Below are 9,573 nucleotides of genomic sequence, written 5' to 3'. Positions count from 1 at the left end.
TTGAGATATCTCGATGGAATTCTGATGTTGGGGGGGGGGGCAATGAAAGGAGGAGCTTGTGGTTGAAGAACTGACCCTGGTCCGAATCCCCCGACCCCCTGCCTGTGACGGCATGGGGCTTGTGTTGTGGAAACAGCTCTCTGTCTCCCCCCCCCCCTCTTCTCCCCTGAAATGCTGCGTTTGAAAAACAGAAAAGAAAGCGACCGCATGCTGGCTATTTCCTTCCTGTGGTCCCACTCTCGCCCGCCATGACCAAATGTCACTGGGAGGACTTGAAAAGGAGCATGCTGCTAGTGCGCTACCGCTCTCTCTTTCTCTTTCTTTCTTTCTTTCCTTCTCTTTCTTTCTTTCCTTCCTTCCTTCTCTCTCTCCCTCTCTCTCTCTCTCCTCTCTCTCTCTCGTCTCGCTCTCTCATCTCTCCCTCTCTCTCTCTCTCTCTCTCTCTCTCTCTCTCTCTCTCTCTCTCTCTCTCTCTCTCTCTCTCTTTCTATCTCTCTCAAACCATACCATGTGTGTCAGGAGGAGGGGAGGAAGTTGTAGAGAGTAAAGTAAACCGCACATCCTCCGAGGAACCACATGGCCCATCCCTCTGTATCACCGCCCCCTAGTGATACAGCCACAGCCTCTACATGTCAGACTACTAAACAACACCAAAACTTCGGCAGGGTCTTCTCCCCACCCCATCCTCTCCGTCCCCCTCGTTCTCTGGTTTGGTTTTGAATCTACATTTGTTTGAACCCCAATTAGTTTATTGGTTTAGCTTTTATGTTTGTTTTCCCCTCCACATCCACCCGGGTCATGTGTTTGGGGTGTTATTCGACACAGATGTGGACGGCCTGGACAGCAGTCCGTTCCAGAACACCCGGACGACCTGGGGGTCCCATAGGAGAGCTGTGTCAGAGTGGCTTGCGTTGTGCCCTCTAGGAAGGATTCAAAGAAACGTGTGACGGCAAGCGAGCGGAGTCTGCGTCGCGCGGGCTCGCCCGTGGACGCGTGCGTGTTTCTCCAGGCATTTGTGTTGACGTGCGTGTGTGCGTATGCGTGTCTCCAGATCACGGGACGTCCTTCAGGGTGGACTGCCACCCCTGCTCCTGCTTCGCCGGGGAGGTGGTCTGCTCCACGCGCCAGTGCCTCAGCGCAGACAGCTCCAACGAGGACCGCCAGAGCTTCACCGGTCAGTGCGTGGGGAACGTTTGTGTTTGTCTGTCCTCGTGTGTGAGGGACGGTCTAGAAGGATCTGCGTTTTGTGTGAGAGGTCATGGCTGTGGGGGTTTTCCCCGAGCGACTGACCCATAGCGACTGACCCCTCTCGTGTCCATGCAGGTCTGCCGTGCGGCTGCCAGGACCGCTTCGTCCCTGTGTGTGCCAATAACGGACGCACCTACCCCAGCGCGTGTGTGGCGCGCTGCGTCGGCTTCAAGGACCACCAGTTTTTGTTTGGCCGTTGCCGTGGCAACGACCCCTGCTCCCCGAACCCCCTGTCAGAGGAACCAGAGGTGAGCGACCGCTGCTGCAGTTCTCCTCCTGTCCTCTAGGGGGGGGGGGGGGGAGGGGCTGGGGAGACCAGGCCACCGTTGGGGAGAGACCCCCTGCTGTTCAGCCTTTTCTCTCTCTTTCTCTCTCTTTCTGTCCACTCTCACTCTCTGTCATTTCTCGGTCTCTCTCTCTGTCTCTCTCTGTCTTTCTCTCTGTCTCTCTCTCTCTGTGATTGACAGCTGTGTTGTTTGTTCAGGTGGGTCTAGACTGGGGCCCCCCTTAGTTGCCGGGGGTAACCGGGCTATAAGGGTCTTTGGGTATGAGGTGTGTTGTTGTAACCCCCCCCTTCCCCCATCGCCTTGAACTCCCTGCTCCCAGAGGGGGGTCATTCCTCACCCGGCATCCTTCACTTTCTCTTACATAGGCTGCCTCATCAAGGGAGAGACATGAGAGTGAGACAGAGAACGACAGTAGTAAACAGTAGTGCCAAAGCCATTCAACTTTGATACTGCTGCTCTCTCCCTCCCTCCCTCCCTCCCTCCCTCCCTCCCTCCCTCCCTCCCTCCCTCCCTCCCTCCCTCCCTCCCTCCCTCCCTCCTTCCTTCCTTCCTTCCTTCCTTCCTTCCTTCCTTCCCTCCCTCCCTCCCTCCCTCCCTCCCTCCCTCCCTCCCTCCCTCCCTCCCTCCCTCCCTTCTCCCACTCTTTCTGAACATACCTACTTCCCCGTCCCCATCCCACCCTTCCCTCCCTCTCTCCCCGACTTCTAGGGAGTAAAGATAAATGTCTGCTGTTACCTCGACGTAACATCTCTTCTTTTTCGAAGACCCAGACAGTCTGTCTCTGTCCTCGCCCCCTTAAACCCTCTTGTTCTCTGGTAAACAAGACAATAAAACTGCCGGGCAACGCCCGTCCTCACACCTGATTGGTGCAGACGCATTGCGGTGGCGTTGCCGTGGAGACCCCATGGTCTTCAGTCAGGTGACTGAGAGGAGGTTGGTGTTCCACCCTTCCCATCCAGTAGCTCAGCAGGCTAGTGCCTGGGTTTGAATCCAGCCTTGGCCCTTTGCTGCATGTCTTCCCCACTCTCTCTCTCCCTGCCATTCCTGTCACACTTCACTTACATTCTGTCCAATAAAACATGACAAATGCAAAATATGTACAAGAAAGCAAGAGGGTGAAATGCTTTACTGCTTTGGACAATGGTCTAACCCCCTTTCCTCTTCCTGGTTTGGCTCCTCCCCCCTCCCCAGGTGCATCCCTAACAGGCGTGTGTGCCTCAGTGACATGCTGGCCGCGCCCTGTCACCAGTACGAGTGCGTGGCCCGCACCACCGCCTGTGACAAGACCCACCTGGACCCCGCCTGCGACAAGGACGGCAACCCACACACCAACCTGTGCCAACTGTACCAGATGGGGAAGACCCTGGCCTACATGGGCCAGTGTCAGGTAGGAGCCGGGGACGCCCACCGTGCTGTCGATCGCTTGCCACTGAAAGAACTCGAGTTTGTAGAGAGGAGGGTGTAGAGGGGGGTGTAGAGGACTGGAGGTTTTTTTGCAGGGGTCTCCAACTCTGATTCTTGGAGAATGGCCTTCCTGTAGGTTTAAGATCCAACTCTAATCCAGCTCACTTGATTTGAATAATCTGCTTCTTATCCTGTTAAATAGGGTTAGCTTTCCAGGAACAGGGTGGAGATTGGAGGTGTACAGATTGATGGAGTGTTTCGCAAACACGGATGACAGCTTTCGAATCGCAGTAGCGTATCACCACGTGTTCGTGGTTGAACAAGCTGCATTCAGAAGTTTCTGGAGTAAAAAACACATCATACACACGTTCTCTGTTTTCATATTTGCTCAGTCATGAAAGGGTTGGTGCCCGTCGACACAATGCTCTGGGGAAAATAACCTGACACTGAATCACAGAACCAGTGTGGCGTGTGTGTATGTGTGCCATGGAGAGGTGTGTGTACTGATTAGTCAGTGAAATGAAAGTAATCCTCTCTGAGCTGCAGTGAAAAGCCTCTCTCTGGTGTCAGCTTGGTGAGAACGTTCTGGCAGACAGATACGGAGGAGCACCAACAAGGTCCTACGCCCCAACTGGTGGTTATGGACACACAGCTACAGAGGCACAAACAGCCCTCTCACCCTCCCCCACACACAAACACACAACCCCCCTCTCTGACACACACACATAAACACACACACATTGCCAACCCGACGACAAACTCTCACGCACAGATGCACACATTTGCAGACTATTATTCTGGGCTCTCGTGGGTGAGGATTACCTTCTGTGTGTTGTGCAGCTCTTTGAGAGAAGGCTGCTATCTCTGAACACGGCTGCTGGCTGAGCGCTCTGCAGGTGTGAGGCAGCGAGGCAGCGAGAGAGGCTGGAGGCAGGCAGAGCGGTGGGGGGGGGGGGGGGTTGTTGTTTGGATGCTTGGTATTCCGCTACCGTGGTTAGGTACTGCAGGATCAAGTAAGCCTCCCTCAACCGCTCCTGACCGCAGTGTTTCAGGGCCATTGGACCTCGTTGGAACACAGCCCACGCCTGGTGTCACATAGCCACGCTTCCAGACACAATAGGTCAAGAACTTACAGTAACAGCCTTGTGCTTTTGTCTGTCGGTATGTGTGTGTGTGTGTGTCTGAATGTGTGTGTGTGTGCGTGTGTCTGAATGTGTGTGTGTGTGTCTGAATGTGTGTGTGTGTTGCAGGATGCCTGTAGGAAGCCCCAGCCTGTGTGCGGCCACAACGGCGAGACGTACAACACGGTCTGCGAGGCCTTCTCCGACCGCGTCGCCGTCGACTACGAGGGCCCGTGCAACGCCGTGGGGGTGGTGTCCGAGTTTGTGTCCGACTCGGGGTGCAACATGACCCCCTGCCCCCCCCTCTCCACTCCGGGCTGCACTGCCGTCATGCCCCCAGGTCAGCCGACGGCCCACTGAGATTCCGAGAGGCATCTTCGACTTCCTGCCGCCTCACCTTTGACCCCTGTGTGTGTGTGTGTGTGTGTGCCTGGCAGGTGCCTGCTGCCCTCTGTGTGCCGGCATGCTGCAGATCCTCTGGAGCAGCTTGCAGATGGACGTCTTCGCTAAAGTGAGTCTCCGCCTCGGCACAGGGCTGTGTTCCAATCTCTGCCCCCGCACTCAATATGGGGATTTACCATTGTTCTTAACCCTCAGATGTGTCCACTTTCATTTCCTCCATAACTGACTGTGGAGGAGAATCAGGATGCGACGCCTCTCTTCGTCGTTCACCTCTAGATGAGGGTGTGGTGTGGTATCCGTAGTGACACCTGTTGACCACTAGAGGGAGGTTCAGATCTATGGTCACCAACTGTACTGTCCATGCTGTAGGCTGACGCTATCGTCAACATCACATGTCCTTGCCTGAAATTCCCTGCGTGTTCAGAATAACTGTCCAGGGCCAGATCTTAGAAAACAAACGCTCCCTCACACAAAGACGCTCTCATACACAAACACAAACACACAAACAGACACACAGACACGCACACACAAACTTGTAACAGTCAGTCAGCAGCTGCAAGGCCAGTTAGTCTGGGAAGCATCTCATTCACATCAGATTAATCATAAATCCAGGCTATTAGTCTCTCCTTAATCCCCAACACAAGTATTTGATTAACTCTAGGCCAAACCATAAGCCTGCTAATGCCAAACAAATGACCTCTGGGGGGGCATTTGATTTGAGTCAGGGCTCCGGGCCGCGAGGCTGCATAACTCGCACTATAACCGGGTTTCCTACGCTGCAACACAGTGAACTTTTCATCACGTGACGTTCAAACGTACCCTAGCCATGCCCTGACCACAAGTCCACCATCAAACTTGACGTACCGCTTTGCTGGGTTTTTGTTCCTAACCACGTGTTCTCGACCTTTGACCCCCCCTTCCTAGCTGAACCGGGACCAGCCAGTGAGCGTGCACGACGTGCTGCGGGTGCTGCGGCTGCACGTGTCCGTTCCGCAGTGCGACATCTTCGGCTACCTGAGCATCGACTCGCAGCTCGTCGTCCTCATCGTCCCCGTGGATCAACAGCCCACGCCGCTGCAGGTACACACACACAGGCACGCGCGCACACGCACATACAGGCCCACATACCTACGCGCGCACATATACACACACAGGCACACATACAGGCACGTACACACAGGAAGGCAGGCACTCGCGCACAAGCGCAACACGCAAACACACAGGCACGCCGACACGCGCACACTCCCTCTCGCTCGCACGCCCGCCCCCACGGGAACACAGACGGGCGTAGATGCAGTTTCCATAGACGTACGCTCCTGGAAGGATTTGAAAACATATACGTTATGCGTGAAGTGAAACCGTCTCACAGATCCTCGCCGCCTGGTTTGGAGAGCTCGAGATAGATGTATTATTCATTGGCTGTACAGTACCGTCACAGCACATACATATAGATAGCGGGTACATTGACAGATGGACGTTGTCTGCTCGCAGTGCAAGTCTTATGTAAGCGGAGCTCAGCCTTATGTAAGCTCCATCCTCTGTGTCTGTCGGTGCACAAACAAAAAGGTCTTCCACAGGTGCCTGTCTACAGCAGGCAAGGCCGTCGTTAGAGACACGTGCTACACGCACAGACGAGAAAAGACTTATGCAAACACAACCAGACCGAGCTGGCATGCAGGCAGGCACACACACACACACGGCAATTTCCCCCATGATACACGGGTATGGAGGGGAGGTGCGGTATACTCATTATGTATTTGTTTCTTTGATTTGCTTATTATTCCAATGGTGGTTGGGATACTCCTACAGGCAATGATCAATGCGCACTCTTCTTACGCGGGCTACAGTAGCCCTGTCGAGCTGTTCACGTCTTCACTGATCCCTGGCTCTGCCTGGGCCTCTCAGCTCGCACTGAAAGCACTCGCAACCAGAGGGACTAGCATGAGAGACTGAGAGAAACCATACTGTTATTAATATTATATTAGACCTTTTTTTTATGAGCAACTGATTTCTTTTGAAAAGTTTCATTCCCCTCTGACAACACGTTTGCTCTCTTTGTTTTCTTCCTCGCTATTGTGTGTGTGTGTGTGTGTGTGTGGGGGGGGGGGGTGTGTGTGGGTGTGTGCTTTTGTCAGATTGAAGCCTGCAGCAAGGAGGCGGAGAAGATCGACGCACTCATCAACTACGGCAGCCCCACCCTCGTATCCCACGTCCCCCTCTCCGCCTTCCTCACCTCCGAGGTCAAGACCTCCGCCGTAATCTCCGCCGGGGCACCCAGGGCGGCCCCCTCCCCCCTGGCCCTATGCCTGGCCCTGGGCCTGATCCTCACTCTAGCCCCAGGCTCCAACTGGGCCTAGGCCACCGCCAACCCAGTCCCACCGGCCAGCCTCCCTTTCCAGGAAGCTGGTGGTGGAACTCAGGGCTCGGACTCGCTGGGTCTGTCCTGTGACAGGAACCCTGGAGAAGCTTTGAAGCTTTTGACAATCATCCCCATGGACGCCGCGGCGTCAGCGTTGTAAAGAATGGTGTCTGACAGGGAGAGAGTGAGCGGGAGAGAGAGTGAGCGGGAGGGAGAGAGAGAGTGAGCGGGAGAGAGAGAGAGTGGGGAAAGACAGCAGCCGGGCTCGTCCCCTAACTCAGCCGTTAGACCCACTGAGGACTCGGTCATTAATCTCATTTCCAGCAGGTGTGGACGTGGGGGTTGTGCTTTCAACTCCCTTCTGCTCTCCACCTCCATGCATGTGTGTGTGTGTTTGTCTGTGTGTATGAGTGTGTGTGAGTGTGTGTGTATGAGTGTGAAGAGTGTCACATAAGTAGGTGCCTGGTGGTTTAGTTAAGTCGTTTGTGTGACTGATGGACTCAAAGTCTGACATTTGACGGTGTCTCAGAGGTCCAATTACCTCTTTTACACACCCACAAACACACACACACACACACACAGGTACACAATCGCAAACGCACGCACCTACGCAAAACAAATCATCTGTAAATTCGAGGAGGTGGATGGCTACAGAGACTGAACGACACCACACACCTACACACACAGACGAACCCGGTTCACCCTCTCATTTCAGCCCTGTCGATGGTCTAACTATAGTGGAGACTGTCATCCCTGCTCCGACAGTCAATAAAAGGGATCCAGGATGTTCCTCTGACTGTAGATAAGAGGATGAAGGAACAGCAGCCATGTTCAAAACGACAATCAACCCCAGTCTGTCCTACCTGCCCTTGGCCTCAGCCCATCCACAGAAAGCCTTGCATATAGTTTTCTAATATGAAGTAATACAATGCAATAACTTTATAATGTCGATAAGAATGATGAAATGTTCTATATTTGATATGTATCTGAAAAGAAGAAAAAGAGTGGATGGAGATATGATCATCTGTGCCATTTTTTTTATTATCTCTGTGTCCTTTTATTCATTGCATGATGACAATTATGAAGCCTTTTACTCCAGAATGTAATGTATTCAACGTTGTGCCGTCCTAATGCGTTGTCACCGGTATTCCTAACACCCCACCCCATCACCCTCCACCCCATCACCCTCCACCCTCCACCCTCCACCCCATCACCCTCCCCCCTCCACCCCATCACCCTCCACCCCATCACCCTCCCCCCTCCACCCCATCACCCTCCTCCCTCCACCCCATCACCCTCCACCCTCCCCCCTCCACCCCATCACCCTCCACCCCATCACCCTCCACCCTCCACCCCATCACCCTCCACCCCATCACCCTCCACCCCATCACCCTCCACCCTCCACCCCATCACCCTCCCCCCTCCACCCCATCACCCTCCACCCCATCACCCTCCACCCCATCACCCTCCACCCTCCACCCCATCACCCTCCCCCCTCCACCCCATCACCCTCCACCCCATCACCCTCCACCCTCCACCCCATCACCCTCCACCCCATCACCCTCCCCCCTCCACCCCATCACCCTCCACCCCATCACCCTCCCCCCTCCACCCCATCACCCTCCACCCCATCACCCTCCCCCCTCCACCCCATCACCCTCCACCCCATCGCCCTGCACCATCCACCCATCCACCCCTCGACCCCCCAACTCCAACGTGCCCCTTTTCCACCATCAGTATTATGTTGCTAGGCAGCTTTGTAGCACCAAACCCACAACATGGGCCTTTGTATTATTTCATGTTTTCAACTTTGTTTATATGTTGTTGTATTTTTTTATTATATCAGATGTGTTCATATTGCCAATGTTTGCGGAGCTGCGGAACCACGGAAGCGTTGCGTTGATCAACGCTGTGTTGCATCATGCTTGTGGAGAGATGAGAAGGTGCCAGTACTTGCAAAAATGTGTGTAAAATGCCAACAGAATGCATATTTTATGAAATTTAATAAGATCCTACAGTACAAAACATGTTTCTTTGCAGTGTGTTACATCATAGAATGATGTTTGTGAACATCCTCACAGGAAGGAGGAGAAAAGCAAACAGAACAGAAACACGAGCGACCGTCCAGTCCACTCTCTCTCCCATCCTCCAACTATATTGCAATACATGTAAACACCACAAGATGGTGTAGATTGTGAGTCCCTTAATGCTATTCTACAAGGCATACTGAATGCATGTGTCGGTGTGTGTTTGTGTGTGTTGGTGTGTTTGTGTGTGTGTGTGTTCTTCTCCAGGACCCTAGGGGGCAGTGCCTGGGGAGCAGAGAAGGAAGTACAAGTGTCTAGAGCCTTATAAAGGTCTACGAGGCAAAACTTTGATCGGCTTGTGATGTTCACGGTTAGCCAAACGCTCACAGTGGAATTAATGACCATGACAAGTCATGAGAGTGTACCTCTCTTTTGGGTCTCCGTCCCTCTCTCTCCTCCCATCTCTGTTTTCCTCTTTCCTCTCTCTATCACCCGGTCTCCCTGTCCCACTCACTTCTCCAAATCCTGCTCATCAAAAACCTACACCTGTGTGCACATTTGTGTGTGTATCTTTTGCTGTTTGCAACTTGCTTTTGAGAAGTACGCGTGTGTGTGTGTGTGTGTGTTTTATGTGTCAAGCCCACAATTGTCTGCTCACTGGGGGTTTAGTGGAAGTGTTTGCCAGTGACTGTGTGCTAAATGGGCTTATCTTTCATTCAGTTTAC

At 53.6% G+C, this 9,573-nt stretch overlaps 1 protein-coding gene across 1 annotated transcript in view; it reads left to right on the top strand.

The window, feature by feature from the left end:
- reck (reversion-inducing-cysteine-rich protein with kazal motifs) overlaps window positions 1-8,052 on the top strand; it is a 9,007-nt gene extending 955 nt beyond the window's left edge. Inside the window, 8 exon segments of the mRNA XM_047024194.1 lie at window positions 925-1,174; window positions 1,324-1,475; window positions 1,477-1,496; window positions 2,727-2,922; window positions 4,190-4,400; window positions 4,498-4,571; window positions 5,387-5,542; window positions 6,598-8,052. Of these exon segments, the coding sequence (XP_046880150.1) occupies window positions 925-1,174; window positions 1,324-1,475; window positions 1,477-1,496; window positions 2,727-2,922; window positions 4,190-4,400; window positions 4,498-4,571; window positions 5,387-5,542; window positions 6,598-6,819 (1,281 nt within the window). The 3' untranslated portion in view covers window positions 6,820-8,052.
- Window positions 8,053-9,573: the final 1,521 nt, after the last annotated feature.

Source organism: Hypomesus transpacificus, chromosome 8 (assembly GCF_021917145.1).
Source record: "Hypomesus transpacificus isolate Combined female chromosome 8, fHypTra1, whole genome shotgun sequence".
In the NCBI taxonomy this organism is placed as follows: domain Eukaryota; kingdom Metazoa; phylum Chordata; class Actinopteri; order Osmeriformes; family Osmeridae; genus Hypomesus; species Hypomesus transpacificus.
The sequence above is the reverse complement of the archived record's forward strand: the minus strand, read 5'-3'. Positions and strand labels throughout refer to the sequence as shown.